Raw genomic sequence first — 21,023 nt, 5'->3', positions numbered from 1 at the left:
TAAATAAAATTAACGGTTAACTGTCGCTTTCTAATAGAGACAACGTTCATCTATTACACTGAAGTTCACTCCATATTGAAAGCAGGTCCATTTTGTTTTGCTTGTTTGTTGTTTGTTAGTTTGGTTTGTTTGTCTTGATGCTGTTGCTGCTGTTATTATTATTGGTTTAAGTTTCTTCATGTTTGTTTGTTTGTTTGTTTTCTTTGACATCTGGAACTGACTCATATCCTTTACTTCAATCTACAAACAGAATTCACTCGGCGGTTTACTTACCAACGCAGATATCACGTTACCGAGTGCAGAAAGTGATAGGTTGATTTTAGTAGCTTCCTTGAGTCTCTCTCCCTACCATGAAAAGACAAGAAAACGCCAGCTACACAATAACAGCACAGAAGGAACTTAACACACTAACAGCAGTTGGTAGTAGAAAGATTTCATGCCTATGCCGTTGTTTTCTTAGCGTCGGGGTACAGTTGGATTCAACCATAACAGCACTTTTCTATTCGTTAACGAAACGTCGGCCAAAATGAAAATAAAAATGTTATAGTTTTGATGAATTAATTTATCACACCGTTGTAAGTAAGAGCAGAACTTACCGTAGCACCAGTCTTGGCCTGCCTTTCACTCCCAGCTAAGTCCACCATGTTCAGTTTACCAACCCGAATGTGACTCTCACCATCTGCACCAGGCTGCAACAGAATTCCGTAATATTCAACAGTTAACAGTCTCTGTTTTCCCTTTTATCACCTCTTCGGACATATCAAGCCATTTACTCCTATTTTGTAATTATTGGTGGTGCGGTCGTCACTTATGATGGAAAACACTTTTTACAGTTTACTTGGATCTCGTCCGCACTACTCTGGAAAAATCTGAAAATGGCATTTTCACTCTGAAAACCCATCAAATGTTTACCGTTCACACGCTAGAAAACAGATAAAATTTTTCTGTCCACACTTCGACGGAGAAATTTGAAAACACAACAATATCACCGGCGGCAGAAACGTTCAATTCAGTGCACCTTTGAGCACACGCTAATATGGGTCTAGCTGGACCCACGTGGCCACCCACTTGTTGTTCCCGCCATTTCAGCCACAATTTTGGATTTGTGTTTGAGGAAGACTCGGGCAGAAAAATCACATGTATTGATTACCGTGACATCGTCGTTCCGAAAAGTTCCGTTTTCAGTTAATTTTGTTTCAAACTTTTAGCTCTTAAAGTGGTCGCAGTCACTTACGAAAGGTGGTCGCTAACAAGAGGTTCCGAATATGGTGATTTGACTTGGAAACTATTGGTATTTTGGAAGACTGGTTGTCGGGGAGAGGTGGTCGCAACCAGAGGTTCGACTGTAGTTGTAATGTTATATTTACGAAATAGAAAACATGTAACGTGTTTCTATCGAGTTTTAGTATAAATCTACTAGAGTTCCATCACGAATTCCGTTCTCTGATTGGCTACGCTACTCACTATCTATTCTGTGATAGATAGTGAGTAGCGTAGCAGTGTGCCCTTGCTAACAAAATAACGGCCGCTTCATGGCGTTTTCGAAGTGTCTGTCAAGAGGGTCCACAATAGGGTTCTCAGATCCCTCTTTCCCGCCCATTTTTTCCTGTTAATCCCACCATCCCGCCCTTTTTTGCTTGGAAATCCTGCTCCCGCCTACTTTTCCAGGACGTTTCTGGGTTGAGTATTAATTTTTTAAATTAATAATTAGTTTAATCATTGACACAAGCTTTTTAAAACAAGATATTGCATACAAGATCACAAAAGAATTCAATGGGTAGCAGATAAGTAAGCACAAATGATTATAACGTTTCTTCCTGTAAACGGTTTACTGTTTTGTTTCCTTTTGTCCATGTATCAGTGAAAGAAAAAGATTGTTCATTCCCATATTCAAGAGATGGCCCGTAAACACACTTGACAGTTTCTTTCAAAGCTTTCAGCGTCTTCACGTTACTTGAAAACTGGGTTCAGAACTTTTCTTTCCGAATGAAGGCATTCCTGCTCGCAAATCCTTTTCGTATTATGGTCTAATATATGGTGACGCAATTCGCAATGTCGCATACTTCGTTCGGTAAATCACTATCACCGCCATCCGGTGTGGCCATCCTGGCCAAAACAAACCAAGCGCTTTGGAAAAGGTCGAAAGACTAGAAAAACTAGAAAGGATCGGGAGGTCAAGGTTACAGACGCAAGCATCGAAAATGTCGGAAATGGACGACACGTTCCATTGACACAAGAACCTGACAGGGTACAGAGCGGTTGCTATTCGTTACTTGAAACCTGACACAGCTATACGGTTCGTTTCTGCCAGCTTAAGGGTTTTGCGCTGGTCAATAAAAATTTATAAGGTCACGTAAGAATTGAAATCCCGTATCCCGTTCTGTTCCCCTTGCAAATCCCGCATCCCAACCCCATAAAAACACGAAATCTCGCTCCCGCTCGTAATTGCAATTCCCGCTTCCCGCCCCTGTTTTCAGCTTAAATCCCAAATATCACGGCGAAAAAAAGCCAAACCCCGCATTCCGCCAAACCTATTGGGAACCCTCTGTCAAGAGCACTTGGATAAAGTTTTGAACGAGTAATAGATTTATACTGAAACAATTAGATTACTCGCTCTCGATTTCTATGCGTGATAGTTGACTCAAATTCATTATCTAATCGTTTAACAAAAACACGATTTTTAACCAATCAGCGCGCGTATTTTCTTAGCACTGTTTTCTAAAAGTTAATGTAGATGGAATTTTGAGTTACCTGACTGCATTCGATAGTGATGATGAAGATAGCATGGGACCTTGACGAGTGTTCGTTCATATTGGTTGCCCTTATGGGAAAAAAAAACCGTTGTAGTATTCATACACAAATAACACAATCATAGGCAAGCAATACGTGTAAAAGAGTCGTGGACATCTCCATTTCATACAATGTAGCACATTGCATGGATACATAAATCCTTTCACATGTATCATCAATAATGCTACATATACTTTACCCAGTACATGACTTCATTCTAAAATCCTAGCCAACACTATCTGGGGGACTGCCCCATTTCACGCCTTTCACATGTGGAAATTGCAAGTAACTAATATCTTACACTCATAGAATCAGCCTACACAAAGGTTGAAATGCAGTCCTTAAACTGTAGAGGATTTGTGAGACATTTTTGATCCTGACACTCAACATTGTCCGGGGGGTGGGGGTGAAGGAGAAGAGAGTAGTGGGGCAGGATTGGTCAGAATTGTAAGCTGAGTTATAACATGTGCAACAACACTTACCCCACTGCTCGGTTCTGATTGCCAACATTCATGACATGCTCAATCTCTTTTACACTTTTACAAACAAAGGACTGAAGATCCTACAAGAAGCACAACACAAATAATAACATTTCTAAGTGTTCACATGTACACATAAGTGTTCATTTATTTATTTATTTGTTTATTTATTTCAAAATTTTGCATCCATTTGTAAAAAGTAAGAAATAAACTTGTCTATTTGTTGTCCTCTTGATAAAGTGGAATGGAGTCTGCTTTGAGATGCATTATGCACTGTGATTCAATGTATTATTTTGTTCCCACATTCCTCAAGTCACTTCACTAGGACATTACAAAACTTTACAACATTGTTACATCACTGTCATGCTTCACCTATGTCTACAGTTAAACCTGTATTAAGCGGACACCCATGGGACTCTCACTAGTGTCCGCTTAATACAGGGTGTCTGCTCTAAGCAGGTTCTTATATATTGTGCAATAATAGTTAATTATTAACCCTTTTGTAACTCAGTGTAACACAGTGTAAGATCAAAGACTGCTCATAGCACAATGTCCAGTCAGTCAATGTATCAATCTGGAATAATCACTTAGATTTAAAACAACATTGCTAGACAATGTTAAAGGAGTCTCAGCTGAACATTCAGAGGTAAAATGCCCTCGAAGTGTGCGCTTATTACAGGTTTTGTGCAACAAAATGGCTTAATATTGGTGTCCGCGTCCGCTTAACAGGGGTGTCCCCTGAATGCAGGTTTACTTTACTATAAATGTGGGAAGAAAATTTTGGGACTCGAGCTGGTGTCTGCTTAACAGAGGGTGTCTGCTTAATATGGGGTCTGCTTAATACAGGTTTCACTGTATTCCAAATGCTGTCATACACATGGTGTTAACTGAACATCTCAGGTTTAAATTGATTCCTTAATTGTTAATGTTACTTGATTAGGTCAGTTAAAAAGTTGATTAGAAGTATGCTTACAGTATATATTCAAACCCTGTAGTCAATCTGTGTGGCCCTTACCACAGGTTTCCGTAGCACAACAGTGAGTATTTCTGCTCCCAACCAGATCAGGGCTGTCATTAAGATTTGAGTCACCTGTCACCTTGATCTTCACATCCATAACAAACTTGTTGCTTTGTGGGTGAATTGTATCAACAGAAGTCAATTTCACCTGTAACATCAAGGGCCTATCAAACAAACTCAGTCGTAACCAGTGTTACAGGTTATGGCCCATAATGACAACCCCGTGGTGTAGATGCTAGTCTATTATGTACACCCCCTACCCCCCCCCCCCCCACCATCTCCTTCCAACATGACACTCTGTTGTTACCATTTGCATGCATACATACACCTGGGTGGTGAGAGGCACTGTGAGAGTAATTCTAATGCCAAAGAACACAACACAATGTCCCCGGCCAGGGCTGACAAACCCAAGCCTTTTGATCAAGAGGCCATCAGATCTATTGAGGAAAGAACAGTAACATTTATTTAGCTAATAGCATTAACAACAATTATTTATTAATTACCTTGACATAAACACCAGTGTCTGGTCTTTCCTTAAGTTCCAGTCTTTTACTCTGATCTTTTGATAGTAAGTCTCTGATATCCTCCTTAAAATGCCAAAAATCATTGTACATCATTTATTGCCATGTACATGTACCCTTTGTTACTATGTAGTTTATTACAAGAAAAGTGAAAGAAGGAGAGGAAACTTACATGTATTAGATATAAAATGCATGTATTGTTTTCAAAAGTAGGGTAAAGGAAAGGTGCCAAGCCTAGTTGAAACCCTAAAGGATCTGGTAGGAGGTGTAGGGCTGTATTACGCTATAAATTATGATGTTTAGTTCGTGGATTGTGCAGGATCTTAGACAGAACCCTACAGATAAAAAGAGGATCTTGCATAGGATCTTACATGGGATTGCACAGGAGGATCTCAACCTACATGTACTAGCTATCTCATCAGGATTCTGGAAAAAAAGTTTCCTAGAGCTGGGAAGACATTTCAAAAGGATCAACAAGGCACGTGTAAGTTAGTTAGTCATATAATTAATTTGCAGCATCAGTTAGCCTGTCAGCTGGTCAGGTTTTTGACCTTACACACAATTCTCTTTTACAATGTATCTGGAACAGCTACAAGATAGCTGTAGTACAGTGTACCTGATAAATTTCAAGATAAGAAGCTCTGACTAAATATTGCTGATTCTCTGTCCTGGCTATGTGTGTAAAGATATGTTCAAAGGAATTGGGTATGACTCCTCTTAAAACAGGGTCTGTCCGTACACCTGTGAAGCAACAAGAATAAAGAAACTAAAATTGTAAATTTTAATCACTAATAAGTTACCAGCTGTCAATTTTGTTTTTAAGGCAGAGTGTTTGACAACAAATTAGTGGAACTGGCTTTATATGTATGATTGTGAATTACACTGCCTAGTCCCTTGTGCCTGCCTAGATTGTGGTCCTATAATAGTAACCCAAAAATGTGCAGTTATAAAATTGTGTAAAATAAGTACAGTGTAAGTCACACAGATGCACAATACATGTACATTTACTGACTTTTACTCTGACCTTGAAAGTGTTTTTGTTTGTTCTTTTTTTCAGGGTTAATCTTCTACTTGACATACCAGTAATTGAAGGTTCAACTGTGTTTCCCTTATCGAGATTTTGTTTGCTAGTAAAATACCCACAACCTAGAGGGAAGACTTGTGTATCTCGCTTGTTTACAATGGCTTACCGCGCCTTTCAATTAACATGTGGACTTTAAAATTCAAAGCTCAATCGACAAATGCATTTTTCGCTACTGTCAATCAAATGTTCGGCAGCCCCTTCAGCTTACAACTACCACCGAGCGCGTGGTAATCAAATCCTTGAGCACAGTTCAGACAAATTATGAAACAGTGTTCAGCAGTAGTCGGAAGCAGGGAGGAGCCGCCGAACATGTGAAAGGTGCAGTAAGCCAACCAAAAACAGCTGTTGTTATTTAGTTGTAAGCAGTTTAACATGAAACGAGGCAAAAAGGTGAATTCTGCTAAAAACCTTGTTTGTTTGCCTTTTTAAACAAAACAATATTTGACCACAGACTTGACTGTGATTACAGCTATTGTTATACCTCCCAACTCAAATACGTTTTCTGATTTGAGGAGAATTTGTTTCACGTGTCGTGGGTCAAAACTCACTAACTCCCTCGGGAAACAACAACTTGAACGTTGGACTCACATGTGATCAGGTCATGCTCCTTGAAACTGCAACAAACTTGTGAGGCAGCCAGCCTCAAGCAAACATCTTTCTTTACAGTTTTTTCAATTTTTGAGTTCAGAGGTATAACAAAACACTTAATGACTGGTCCCCCAGGAAACCTCAAAGCTCACTGAAGGGTCTCGGGGAAACAAAACTCACTGTTTCCCTTGGGGCCAGTCATTAAGTGCCTTTTGTACACATTTATTTGAACAAATGATGCTTTATATAATTATTGACAATACACTGTCAATCATTCTAACTAACATTACCTTCCATGGTAAATGTTTTGCCTGTTCCTGTTTGTCCATAGGCAAATATTGTACCTAGCAAAGAATACACTGTACATTTAAATTCACAAAGTAGCTTAAAACAGTCAAGTCTTGTTCCATATAATTTTATCACATACCATTCACATATGTACTAGGTCCAAGAAAAATTAAAGGTCTGTACCTTTTTATACACTTAGTCCACTCTCATAAGGGGACAGTCCCTCCAGAATTGGAAAAAGTGTCTGTTTATTAAGAGCCATCAAATGAAGATTTGACATAACCGATCCCCACTACTGCTCTGTTGAGCACTGCCAAAGGTCATACTTAAGTTGATCCAATATTGCAAATTAGAGACAAATTTCATTGCCTTGAGAGTCAAATATTCATGGGTTGTCTGCTTACAAGATGGCGTTACACTAAAGAAAAATCCAATTTACATTTTCAAAAATTGTTCGCATCCGCTTACAAGAATGTGTAAATTACAGAGTTTGACTAGGAGGCAAAACAGGCAATTGCTAAAATTGATAAAAGAAGTATCTGAAGGTAGAGCTGTCAGCTTACGAGAGTGGCCGTTAGTCGAGAGTTTCAAGACTGTAGATGTAATTTAACATTGAATTAAACAATAGAAAGAAAACCAAACAATGCTCACCTGGAAAAAAAGTATGACCAAGCCACTCAAAGAATTAATTGTTCCTAATAAAAGTATGTGTGATTTTTTTTTTCTTTTTTAACGCATTAATTTATTTCAAAAAAAAAAAAAAATTGGTCCTGTAACCAGGTGGTTGATTCATGATTGTAAAACGTTACTCTGGTTTAAAACAAATGTAAAAATGTTAGTAAAATTTTTTATCTGTAATCTTTGAAGATTCCCAGGAGATGGTGTGGCCAGAGTGTAAACAATGTTCCGCTAAAGCTGACTTGTGCGAGTGTTTGTTTACAACCGCTTTTTGATGTTCTTTGAGTCGGGTGGAAAATTTTTGTTTCGTTTCCCCGATGTAGCTTTTGTCACAACCGTGACAGGGAATTGAATAAATTGCGCCACAATCAAAATAAAGAGAAAAAACCTACCATTATACCCTTCAAGAACAGAATCCACCAACTGTCTAAATGTCTCATCATAGAGATCAATCTGTTTTGAACTAAATAAATATCAGAAGCACAGCAATGTTAAAATGCAGATGACAGCAGGTAAATTATGTAGCAGTTTTTAGCAAACTTTTAAAATAACCTATTCAATGGACAATTTCACCTAAACCATTCAAGTATACATAATTAAGACAAAATCATAACATTTTTAACCTACAGAAAAGTTGCCTTCACTGTTAATGTTAATAATTGAAGGGGTGAGTGCAAAACCATGCTAAGTGACGATTTGGGTGAAAAAAAAAATTTTCACGAAAGGGCTTGAATTTTTGCATGCGGTCTTCAATGTAATAGAAAAACGTGGTCCTGTATTTTTGTCGCTGGTTTTTGCTTCGTTTATAAAGACGCCGCTAGGAAAACCGAGTGGTTTTTCTGCATACGCAATATCTCGAAAACGAAGCGAAGCTTAGCGGAAAAACTACGGGACATTGTTAAACATACCTACACAAAACTGTATGGGAAATTTGGAGCGTTTTCGACAAAGTTCACTCTTGATTAAAATACCTAGCGCCCTTTTCCCGCCGAGGTCTTCAAATAAACGAAGCCGGACCTTTGTTATGATAAACAGAGCCGACCCTTTGTTATAATAGCCAAGCCAAGCCAAGCCTTTGTTATAAGTCGAAGTCTCGCCTCGGTTTATTATAACAAAGGATCGGCCCGCCGCGACCGCAAGGACTTTGATTTTACTTAGAAACCAGCAAAATGTCAATTTCACGCAACTTATATAAGCTCAAATTTATTGATTTCAGGTCAAAAGTGGTTAAAACGTTGACTCATGTTAACGCGCGACGGCAAGGATGTTGATTTCTCTTAGAGAGCAGCAAAATGTCAATTTCACGCAACGTAAAAGCTCAAAAATGTCGATTTCAGGTCTAAATAGGTCAAAATGCTGATTTCACGTTAACGCGTGACGGCAAGGATGTTGATTTCTCTTAGAGAGCAGCAAAATGTCAATTTCACGCAACGTAAAAGCTCAAAAATGTCGATTTCAGGTCTAAATAGGTCAAAATGCTGATTTCACGTTAACGCGTGACGGCAAGGATGTTGATTTCACTTAGAAAACAGCAAAATGTTAATTTCACGCAGCGTATAAGTTCAAAAATGTTGATTTCAGCTCTAAATAGGTCAAAATGCTGATTTCACGGTAGCGCTTGACGGCAAGGATGTTGATTTCACTTAGAGAGCAGCAAAATGTCAATTTCACGCAACGTAAAAGCTCAAAAATGTCGATTTCAGGTCAAAAAAGGTTTAAATGTTGATTTCATGTTAACCCGTGACGGAAAGGTTGTTGATTTCACTTAGAAAACAGCAAAATGTTGATTTCACGCAACGTATAAGCTCAAAAATGTTGATTTCAGCTCTAAATAGGTCAAAATGCTGATTTCACGTTAACGCGTGACGGCAAGGATGTTGATTTCACTTAGAAAACAGCAAAATGTTAATTTCACGCAGCGTATAAGTTCAAAAATGTTGATTTCAGCTCTAAATAGGTCAAAATGCTGATTTCACGGTAGCGCTTGACGGCAAGGATGTTGATTTCACTTAGAGAGCAGCAAAATGTCAATTTCACGCAACGTAAAAGCTCAAAAATGTCGATTTCAGGTCAAAAAAGGTTTAAATGTTGATTTCATGTTAACCCGTGACGGAAAGGTTGTTGATTTCACTTAGAAAACAGCAAAATGTTGATTTCACGCAACGTATAAGCTCAAAAATGTTGATTTCAGCTCTAAATAGGTCAAAATGCTGATTTCACGTTAACGCGTGACGGCAAGGATGTTGATTTCACTTAGAAAACAGCAAAATGTTAATTTCACGCAGCGTATAAGTTCAAAAATGTTGATTTCAGCTCTAAATAGGTCAAAATGCTGATTTCACGGTAGCGCTTGACGGCAAGGATGTTGATTTCACTTAGAGAGCAGCAAAATGTCAATTTCACGCAACGTAAAAGCTCAAAAATGTCGATTTCAGGTCAAAAAAGGTTTAAATGTTGATTTCATGTTAACCCGTGACGGAAAGGTTGTTGATTTCACTTAGAAAACAGCAAAATGTTGATTTCACGCAACGTATAAGCTCAAAAATGTTGATTTCAGCTCTAAATAGGTCAAAATGCTGATTTCACGTTAACGCGTGACGGCAAGGATGTTGATTTCACTTAGAAAACAGCAAAATGTTAATTTCACGCAGCGTATAAGTTCAAAAATGTTGATTTCAGCTCTAAATAGGTCAAAATGCTGATTTCACGGTAGCGCTTGACGGCAAGGATGTTGATTTCACTTAGAGAGCAGCAAAATGTCAATTTCACGCAACGTAAAAGCTCAAAAATGTCGATTTCAGGTCAAAAAAGGTTTAAATGTTGATTTCATGTTAACCCGTGACGGAAAGGTTGTTGATTTCACTTAGAAAACAGCAAAATGTTGATTTCACGCAACGTATAAGCTCAAAAATGTTGATTTCAGCTCTAAATAGGTCAAAATGCTGATTTCACGTTAACGCGTGACGGCAAGGATGTTGATTTCACTTAGAAAACAGCAAAATGTTAATTTCACGCAGCGTATAAGTTCAAAAATGTTGATTTCAGCTCTAAATAGGTCAAAATGCTGATTTCACGGTAGCGCTTGACGGCAAGGATGTTGATTTCACTTAGAGAGCAGCAAAATGTCAATTTCACGCAACGTAAAAGCTCAAAAATGTCGATTTCAGGTCAAAAAAGGTTTAAATGTTGATTTCATGTTAACCCGTGACGGAAAGGTTGTTGATTTCACTTAGAAAACAGCAAAATGTTGATTTCACGCAACGTATAAGCTCAAAAATGTTGATTTCAGCTCTAAATAGGTCAAAATGCTGATTTCACGTTAACGCGTGACGGCAAGGATGTTGATTTCACTTAGAAAACAGCAAAATGTTAATTTCACGCAGCGTATAAGTTCAAAAATGTTGATTTCAGCTCTAAATAGGTCAAAATGCTGATTTCACGGTAGCGCTTGACGGCAAGGATGTTGATTTCACTTAGAGAGCAGCAAAATGTCAATTTCACGCAACGTAAAAGCTCAAAAATGTCGATTTCAGGTCAAAAAAGGTTTAAATGTTGATTTCATGTTAACCCGTGACGGAAAGGTTGTTGATTTCACTTAGAAAACAGCAAAATGTTGATTTCACGCAACGTATAAGCTCAAAAATGTTGATTTCAGCTCTAAATAGGTCAAAATGCTGATTTCACGTTAACGCGTGACGGCAAGGATGTTGATTTCACTTAGAAAACAGCAAAATGTTAATTTCACGCAGCGTATAAGTTCAAAAATGTTGATTTCAGCTCTAAATAGGTCAAAATGCTGATTTCACGGTAGCGCTTGACGGCAAGGATGTTGATTTCACTTAGAGAGCAGCAAAATGTCAATTTCACGCAACGTAAAAGCTCAAAAATGTCGATTTCAGGTCAAAAAAGGTTTAAATGTTGATTTCATGTTAACCCGTGACGGAAAGGTTGTTGATTTCACTTAGAAAACAGCAAAATGTTGATTTCACGCAACGTATAAGCTCAAAAATGTTGATTTCAGCTCTAAATAGGTCAAAATGCTGATTTCACGTTAACGCGTGACGGCAAGGATGTTGATTTCACTTAGAAAACAGCAAAATGTTAATTTCACGCAGCGTATAAGTTCAAAAATGTTGATTTCAGCTCTAAATAGGTCAAAATGCTGATTTCACGGTAGCGCTTGACGGCAAGGATGTTGATTTCACTTAGAGAGCAGCAAAATGTCAATTTCACGCAACGTAAAAGCTCAAAAATGTCGATTTCAGGTCAAAAAAGGTTTAAATGTTGATTTCATGTTAACCCGTGACGGAAAGGTTGTTGATTTCACTTAGAAAACAGCAAAATGTTGATTTCACGCAACGTATAAGCTCAAAAATGTTGATTTCAGCTCTAAATAGGTCAAAATGCTGATTTCACGTTAACGCGTGACGGCAAGGATGTTGATTTCACTTAGAAAACAGCAAAATGTTAATTTCACGCAGCGTATAAGTTCAAAAATGTTGATTTCAGCTCTAAATAGGTCAAAATGCTGATTTCACGGTAGCGCTTGACGGCAAGGATGTTGATTTCACTTAGAGAGCAGCAAAATGTCAATTTCACGCAACGTAAAAGCTCAAAAATGTCGATTTCAGGTCAAAAAAGGTTTAAATGTTGATTTCATGTTAACCCGTGACGGAAAGGTTGTTGATTTCACTTAGAAAACAGCAAAATGTTGATTTCACGCAACGTATAAGCTCAAAAATGTTGATTTCAGCTCTAAATAGGTCAAAATGCTGATTTCACGTTAACGCGTGACGGCAAGGATGTTGATTTCACTTAGAAAACAGCAAAATGTTAATTTCACGCAACGTATAAGCTCAAAAATGTTGATTTCAGGTTTAAATAGGTAAAATATGGCGGCCGGAAAATAGTGTTAACATCTGGAACTTACTTTGGTTATCTGGGACAATGACTATCTGCACTGAACAAATAAACATCAAATAAGCACTTTTCCAAATACAGCAACGTCTTAAATGGCTAAAAATCACGAGATAATACATATTTTTCGACAAACGCGATCGTAGCTTTATGTCACGCACCGCCTAACAGTTTAACAAATTAACCCTTCTGCGCAACGTACGGGTCTCCATACATCTGCATGTCCGCTGATCCCAGAAGTTCAAAACACTACAAATCATGCCGATATGAAATAAAATCAAAGCAACCTGGATCACAGATCTATGTTACAATCGATCGCTACTTGTTGGCCATTATTATCTTTAAATGAAAAAAGCCGAAACAGTCTAGTTACCAGTTCGAGAAACGCGAGCAGAACGTGATCGCAATGCATGCCGGGAAGGGTCTTTACACCTCGTGCGCGGGAAAACATGGCGGTCGATACAAGACAAATTTTATAAGTCAAAAACCAGTTCTCGCTTTCCAAACTTTGACACTAGCAACGCTTGGCAAATGGGCCACAACTCACGAGAGGGTATTTTTCTTGGGCAAGAACTGCTCTTGGACTTTGCTGCCTGGCTCGATCTGACTTCGAACGCCGATAACACGATTACGGTATATCAGCTACCTTCGAAGTTTCAGAACACATTTTGATTCTTTAAAACGTGCTGATGACTTACGGGTTTATCGAGGCTTTATGATGCCTCTCAACCACCAGGCAGGCACACAAGGTACTTTAACACAATGCTTAAGATATTAGTTGACAGAGCTCTAATGCGGCACATCTCTTTTTAGTTCGATGGTATTTCGTTTGCCGCTCGATCGATTCACGTGTTGTGCTCACGTCACAATAGCCGATGTAAACAATCTGTTCCCAGATTTCCGCTCTATATATGCTGTGAGATTTGATTTTGACTTCATACACTATAAACAATCTGCCTGTTTGCTGTTCAACAAATAAACTCCTTAAGACATGGCTGGGAAAAGCCAAGTATTTTTGCATACGTTATAACTCGAAAACGAAGCAAAATCCAGCGACAAAAATACAGGGCCGCGTTTTTCTATTACATTGAAGACCACATGCAAAAATTCAAGCCCTTTCGCGAAAATTTTTTTTTTCACCCAAATCGTCACTTAGCATGGTTTTGCACTCACCCCTTCAATAAAGCTCTCTGCACGCATTGCAGGCCTATGATGAGGGAGCATAAAAGCTCTCTGCACGCATTGCAGGCCTATGATGAGGGAGCATTATAAAGCTCTCTGCACGCATTGCAGGCCTATGATGAGGGAGCATAAAAGCTCTCTGCACGCATTGCAGGCCTATGATGAGGGAGCATTGAAGGGGTGAGTGCAAAACCATGCTAAGTGACGATTTGGGTGAAAAAAAAAAATTTTCACGAAAGGGCTTGAATTTTTGCATGCGGTCTTCAATGTAATAGAAAAACGTGGTCCTGTATTTTTGTCGCTGGTTTTTGCTTCGTTTATAAAGACGCCGCTAGGAAAACCGAGTGGTTTTTCTGCATACGCAATATCTCGAAAACGAAGCGAAGCTTAGCGGAAAAACTACGGGACATTGTTAAACATACCTACACAAAACTGTATGGGAAATTTGGAGCGTTTTCGACAAAGTTCACTCTTGATTAAAATACCTAGCGCCCTTTTCCCGCCGAGGTCTTCAAATAAACGAAGCCGGACCTTTGTTATGATAAACAGAGCCGACCCTTTGTTATAATAGCCAAGCCAAGCCAAGCCTTTGTTATAAGTCGAAGTCTCGCCTCGGTTTATTATAACAAAGGATCGGCCCGCCGCGACCGCAAGGACTTTGATTTTACTTAGAAACCAGCAAAATGTCAATTTCACGCAACTTATATAAGCTCAAATTTATTGATTTCAGGTCAAAAGTGGTTAAAACGTTGACTCATGTTAACGCGCGACGGCAAGGATGTTGATTTCTCTTAGAGAGCAGCAAAATGTCAATTTCACGCAACGTAAAAGCTCAAAAATGTCGATTTCAGCTCTAAATAGGTCAAAATGCTGATTTCACGTTAACGCGTGACGGCAAGGATGTTGATTTCACTTAGAAAACAGCAAAATGTTAATTTCACGCAGCGTATAAGCTCAAAAATGTTGATTTCAGCTCTAAATAGGTCAAAATGCTGATTTCACGGTAGCGCTTGACGGCAAGGATGTTGATTTCACTTAGAGAGCAGCAAAATGTCAATTTCACGCAACGTAAAAGCTCAAAAATGTCGATTTCAGGTCAAAAAAGGTTTAAATGTTGATTTCATGTTAACCCGTGACGGAAAGGTTGTTGATTTCACTTAGAAAACAGCAAAATGTTGATTTCACGCAACGTATAAGCTCAAAAATGTTGATTTCAGCTCTAAATAGGTCAAAATGCTGATTTCACGTTAACGCGTGACGGCAAGGATGTTGATTTCACTTAGAAAACAGCAAAATGTTAATTTCACGCAGCGTATAAGTTCAAAAATGTTGATTTCAGCTCTAAATAGGTCAAAATGCTGATTTCACGGTAGCGCTTGACGGCAAGGATGTTGATTTCACTTAGAGAGCAGCAAAATGTCAATTTCACGCAACGTAAAAGCTCAAAAATGTCGATTTCAGGTCAAAAAAGGTTTAAATGTTGATTTCATGTTAACCCGTGACGGAAAGGTTGTTGATTTCACTTAGAAAACAGCAAAATGTTGATTTCACGCAACGTATAAGCTCAAAAATGTTGATTTCAGCTCTAAATAGGTCAAAATGCTGATTTCACGTTAACGCGTGACGGCAAGGATGTTGATTTCACTTAGAAAACAGCAAAATGTTAATTTCACGCAGCGTATAAGTTCAAAAATGTTGATTTCAGCTCTAAATAGGTCAAAATGCTGATTTCACGGTAGCGCTTGACGGCAAGGATGTTGATTTCACTTAGAGAGCAGCAAAATGTCAATTTCACGCAACGTAAAAGCTCAAAAATGTCGATTTCAGGTCAAAAAAGGTTTAAATGTTGATTTCATGTTAACCCGTGACGGAAAGGTTGTTGATTTCACTTAGAAAACAGCAAAATGTTGATTTCACGCAACGTATAAGCTCAAAAATGTTGATTTCAGCTCTAAATAGGTCAAAATGCTGATTTCACGTTAACGCGTGACGGCAAGGATGTTGATTTCACTTAGAAAACAGCAAAATGTTAATTTCACGCAACGTATAAGCTCAAAAATGTTGATTTCAGGTTTAAATAGGTAAAATATGGCGGCCGGAAAATAGTGTTAACATCTGGAACTTACTTTGGTTATCTGGGACAATGACTATCTGCACTGAACAAATAAACATCAAATAAGCACTTTTCCAAATACAGCAACGTCTTAAATGGCTAAAAATCACGAGATAATACATATTTTTCGACAAACGCGATCGTAGCTTTATGTCACGCACCGCCTAACAGTTTAACAAATTAACCCTTCTGCGCAACGTACGGGTCTCCATACATCTGCATGTCCGCTGATCCCAGAAGTTCAAAACACTACAAATCATGCCGATATGAAATAAAATCAAAGCAACCTGGATCACAGATCTATGTTACAATCGATCGCTACTTGTTGGCCATTATTATCTTTAAATGAAAAAAGCCGAAACAGTCTAGTTACCAGTTCGAGAAACGCGAGCAGAACGTGATCGCAATGCATGCCGGGAAGGGTCTTTACACCTCGTGCGCGGGAAAACATGGCGGTCGATACAAGACAAATTTTATAAGTCAAAAACCAGTTCTCGCTTTCCAAACTTTGACACTAGCAACGCTTGGCAAATGGGCCACAACTCACGAGAGGGTATTTTTCTTGGGCAAGAACTGCTCTTGGACTTTGCTGCCTGGCTCGATCTGACTTCGAACGCCGATAACACGATTACGGTATATCAGCTACCTTCGAAGTTTCAGAACACATTTTGATTCTTTAAAACGTGCTGATGACTTACGGGTTTATCGAGGCTTTATGATGCCTCTCAACCACCAGGCAGGCACACAAGGTACTTTAACACAATGCTTAAGATATTAGTTGACAGAGCTCTAATGCGGCACATCTCTTTTTAGTTCGATGGTATTTCGTTTGCCGCTCGATCGATTCACGTGTTGTGCTCACGTCACAATAGCCGATGTAAACAATCTGTTCCCAGATTTCCGCTCTATATATGCTGTGAGATTTGATTTTGACTTCATACACTATAAACAATCTGCCTGTTTGCTGTTCAACAAATAAACTCCTTAAGACATGGCTGGGAAAAGCCAAGTATTTTTGCATACGTTATAACTCGAAAACGAAGCAAAATCCAGCGACAAAAATACAGGGCCGCGTTTTTCTATTACATTGAAGACCACATGCAAAAATTCAAGCCCTTTCGCGAAAATTTTTTTTTTCACCCAAATCGTCACTTAGCATGGTTTTGCACTCACCCCTTCAATAAAGCTCTCTGCACGCATTGCAGGCCTATGATGAGGGAGCATAAAAGCTCTCTGCACGCATTGCAGGCCTATGATGAGGGAGCATTATAAAGCTCTCTGCACGCATTGCAGGCCTATGATGAGGGAGCATAAAAGCTCTCTGCACGCATTGCAGGCCTATGATGAGGGAGCATTGAAGGGGTGAGTGCAAAACCATGCTAAGTGACGATTTGGGTGAAAAAAAAAATTTTCACGAAAGGGCTTGAATTTTTGCATGCGGTCTTCAATGTAATAGAAAAACGTGGTCCTGTATTTTTGTCGCTGGTTTTTGCTTCGTTTATAAAGACGCCGCTAGGAAAACCGAGTGGTTTTTCTGCATACGCAATATCTCGAAAACGAAGCGAAGCTTAGCGGAAAAACTACGGGACATTGTTAAACATACCTACACAAAACTGTATGGGAAATTTGGAGCGTTTTCGACAAAGTTCACTCTTGATTAAAATACCTAGCGCCCTTTTCCCGCCGAGGTCTTCAAATAAACGAAGCCGGACCTTTGTTATGATAAACAGAGCCGACCCTTTGTTATAATAGCCAAGCCAAGCCAAGCCTTTGTTATAAGTCGAAGTCTCGCCTCGGTTTATTATAACAAAGGATCGGCCCGCCGCGACCGCAAGGACTTTGATTTTACTTAGAAACCAGCAAAATGTCAATTTCACGCAACTTATATAAGCTCAAATTTATTGATTTCAGGTCAAAAGTGGTTAAAACGTTGACTCATGTTAACGCGCGACGGCAAGGATGTTGATTTCTCTTAGAGAGCAGCAAAATGTCAATTTCACGCAACGTAAAAGCTCAAAAATGTCGATTTCAGCTCTAAATAGGTCAAAATGCTGATTTCACGTTAACGCGTGACGGCAAGGATGTTGATTTCACTTAGAAAACAGCAAAATGTTAATTTCACGCAGCGTATAAGCTCAAAAATGTTGATTTCAGCTCTAAATAGGTCAAAATGCTGATTTCACGGTAGCGCTTGACGGCAAGGATGTTGATTTCACTTAGAGAGCAGCAAAATGTCAATTTCACGCAACGTAAAAGCTCAAAAATGTCGATTTCAGGTCAAAAAAGGTTTAAATGTTGATTTCATGTTAACCCGTGACGGAAAGGTTGTTGATTTCACTTAGAAAACAGCAAAATGTTGATTTCACGCAACGTATAAGCTCAAAAATGTTGATTTCAGCTCTAAATAGGTCAAAATGCTGATTTCACGTTAACGCGTGACGGCAAGGATGTTGATTTCACTTAGAAAACAGCAAAATGTTAATTTCACGCAGCGTATAAGTTCAAAAATGTTGATTTCAGCTCTAAATAGGTCAAAATGCTGATTTCACGGTAGCGCTTGACGGCAAGGATGTTGATTTCACTTAGAGAGCAGCAAAATGTCAATTTCACGCAACGTAAAAGCTCAAAAATGTCGATTTCAGGTCAAAAAAGGTTTAAATGTTGATTTCATGTTAACCCGTGACGGAAAGGTTGTTGATTTCACTTAGAAAACAGCAAAATGTTGATTTCACGCAACGTATAAGCTCAAAAATGTTGATTTCAGCTCTAAATAGGTCAAAATGCTGATTTCACGTTAACGCGTGACGGCAAGGATGTTGATTTCACTTAGAAAACAGCAAAATGTTAATTTCACGCAGCGTATAAGTTCAAAAATGTTGATTTCAGCTCTAAATAGGTCAAAATGCTGATTTCACGGTAGCGCTTGACGGCAAGGATGTTGATTTCACTTAGAGAGCAGCAAAATGTCAATTTCACGCAACGTAAAAGCTCAAAAATGTCGATTTCAGGTCAAAAAAGGTTTAAATGTTGATTTCATGTTAACCCGTGACGGAAAGGTTGTTGATTTCACTTAGAAAACAGCAAAATGTTGATTTCACGCAACGTATAAGCTCAAAAATGTTGATTTCAGCTCTAAATAGGTCAAAATGCTGATTTCACGTTAACGCGTGACGGCAAGGATGTTGATTTCACTTAGAAAACAGCAAAATGTTAATTTCACGCAGCGTATAAGTTCAAAAATGTTGATTTCAGCTCTAAATAGGTCAAAATGCTGATTTCACGGTAGCGCTTGACGGCAAGGATGTTGATTTCACTTAGAGAGCAGCAAAATGTCAATTTCACGCAACGTAAAAGCTCAAAAATGTCGATTTCAGGTCAAAAAAGGTTTAAATGTTGATTTCATGTTAACCCGTGACGGAAAGGTTGTTGATTTCACTTAGAAAACAGCAAAATGTTGATTTCACGCAACGTATAAGCTCAAAAATGTTGATTTCAGCTCTAAATAGGTCAAAATGCTGATTTCACGTTAACGCGTGACGGCAAGGATGTTGATTTCACTTAGAAAACAGCAAAATGTTAATTTCACGCAGCGTATAAGTTCAAAAATGTTGATTTCAGCTCTAAATAGGTCAAAATGCTGATTTCACGGTAGCGCTTGACGGCAAGGATGTTGATTTCACTTAGAGAGCAGCAAAATGTCAATTTCACGCAACGTAAAAGCTCAAAAATGTCGATTTCAGGTCAAAAAAGGTTTAAATGTTGATTTCATGTTAACCCGTGACGGAAAGGTTGTTGATTTCACTTAGAAAACAGCAAAATGTTGATTTCACGCAACGTATAAGCTCAAAAATGTTGATTTCAGCTCTAAATAGGTCAAAATGCTGATTTCACGTTAACGCGTGACGGCAAGGATGTTGATTTCACTTAGAAAACAGCAAAATGTTAATTTCACGCAACGTATAAGCTCAAAAATGTTGATTTCAGGTTTAAATAGGTAAAATATGGCGGCCGGAAAATAGTGTTAACATCTGGAACTTACTTTGGTTATCTGGGACAATGACTATCTGCACTGAACAAATAAACATCAAATAAGCACTTTTCCAAATACAGCAACGTCTTAAATGGCTAAAAATCACGAGATAATACATATTTTTCGACAAACGCGATCGTAGCTTTATGTCACGCACCGCCTAACAGTTTAACAAATTAACCCTTCTGCGCAACGTACGGGTCTCCATACATCTGCATGTCCGCTGATCCCAGAAGTTCAAAACACTACAAATCATGCCGATATGAAATAAAATCAAAGCAACCTGGATCACAGATCTATGTTACAATCGATCGCTACTTGTTGGCCATTATTATCTTTAAATGAAAAAAGCCGAAACAGTCTAGTTACCAGTTCGAGAAACGCGAGCAGAACGTGATCGCAATGCATGCCGGGAAGGGTCTTTACACCTCGTGCGCGGGAAAACATGGCGGTCGATACAAGACAAATTTTATAAGTCAAAAACCAGTTCTCGCTTTCCAAACTTTGACACTAGCAACGCTTGGCAAATGGGCCACAACTCACGAGAGGGTATTTTTCTTGGGCAAGAACTGCTCTTGGACTTTGCTGCCTGGCTCGATCTGACTTCGAACGCCGATAACACGATTACGGTATATCAGCTACCTTCGAAGTTTCAGAACACATTTTGATTCTTTAAAACGTGCTGATGACTTACGGGTTTATCGAGGCTTTATGATGCCTCTCAACCACCAGGCAGGCACACAAGGTACTTTAACACAATGCTTAAGATATTAGTTGACAGAGCTCTAATGCGGCACATCTCTTTTTAGTTCGATGGTATTTCGTTTGCCGCTCGATCGATTCACGTGTTGTGCTCACGTCACAATAGCCGATGTAAACAATCTGTTCCCAGATTTCCGCTCTATATATGCTGTGAGATTTGATTTTGACTTCATACACTATAAACAATCTGCCTGTTTGCTGTTCAACAAATAAACTCCTTAAGACATGGCTGGGAAAAGCCAAGTATTTTTGCATACGTTATAACTCGAAAACGAAGCAAAATCCAGCGACAAAAATACAGGGCCGCGTTTTTCTATTACATTGAAGACCACATGCAAAAATTCAAGCCCTTTCGCGAAAATTTTTTTTTTCACCCAAATCGTCACTTAGCATGGTTTTGCACTCACCCCTTCAATAAAGCTCTCTGCACGCATTGCAGGCCTATGATGAGGGAGCATAAAAGCTCTCTGCACGCATTGCAGGCCTATGATGAGGGAGCATTATAAAGCTCTCTGCACGCATTGCAGGCCTATGATGAGGGAGCATAAAAGCTCTCTGCACGCATTGCAGGCC

At 38.9% G+C, this 21,023-nt stretch overlaps 1 protein-coding gene across 2 annotated transcripts in view; it reads right to left on the bottom strand.

Moving 5' to 3' along the window:
* LOC149098984 (kinesin-II 95 kDa subunit-like) overlaps window positions 1–21,023 on the bottom strand; it is a 52,397-nt gene that overhangs the window by 18,679 nt on the left and 12,695 nt on the right. Inside the window, exons 4-11 of one of the 2 annotated variants that reach the window (XM_089277344.1) lie at window positions 7,839–7,909; window positions 6,771–6,824; window positions 5,425–5,549; window positions 4,791–4,874; window positions 3,273–3,352; window positions 2,752–2,821; window positions 597–689; window positions 274–345 (exon numbers count right to left, since the gene is read on the bottom strand). In XM_089277344.1, coding sequence (XP_089133470.1) covers window positions 274–345; window positions 597–689; window positions 2,752–2,821; window positions 3,273–3,352; window positions 4,791–4,874; window positions 5,425–5,549; window positions 6,771–6,824; window positions 7,839–7,909 — 649 coding nt within the window. Of the gene's footprint in view, window positions 1–273; window positions 346–596; window positions 690–2,751; window positions 2,822–3,272; window positions 3,353–4,284; window positions 4,419–4,790; window positions 4,875–5,424; window positions 5,550–6,770; window positions 6,825–7,838; window positions 7,910–21,023 lie in introns of those variants that run through there. The other variant, XM_089277345.1, reaches the window with a different exon arrangement.

This window comes from Orbicella faveolata, unplaced genomic scaffold (genome assembly GCF_042242905.1).
Source record: "Orbicella faveolata isolate gen_17 unplaced genomic scaffold, um_ofav_v1 contig_46, whole genome shotgun sequence".
Classification (NCBI taxonomy): Eukaryota; Metazoa; Cnidaria; class Anthozoa; order Scleractinia; family Merulinidae; genus Orbicella; species Orbicella faveolata.
Note: the sequence above shows the minus strand (reverse complement) of the source record. Positions and strands in the feature narration are given on the sequence as shown.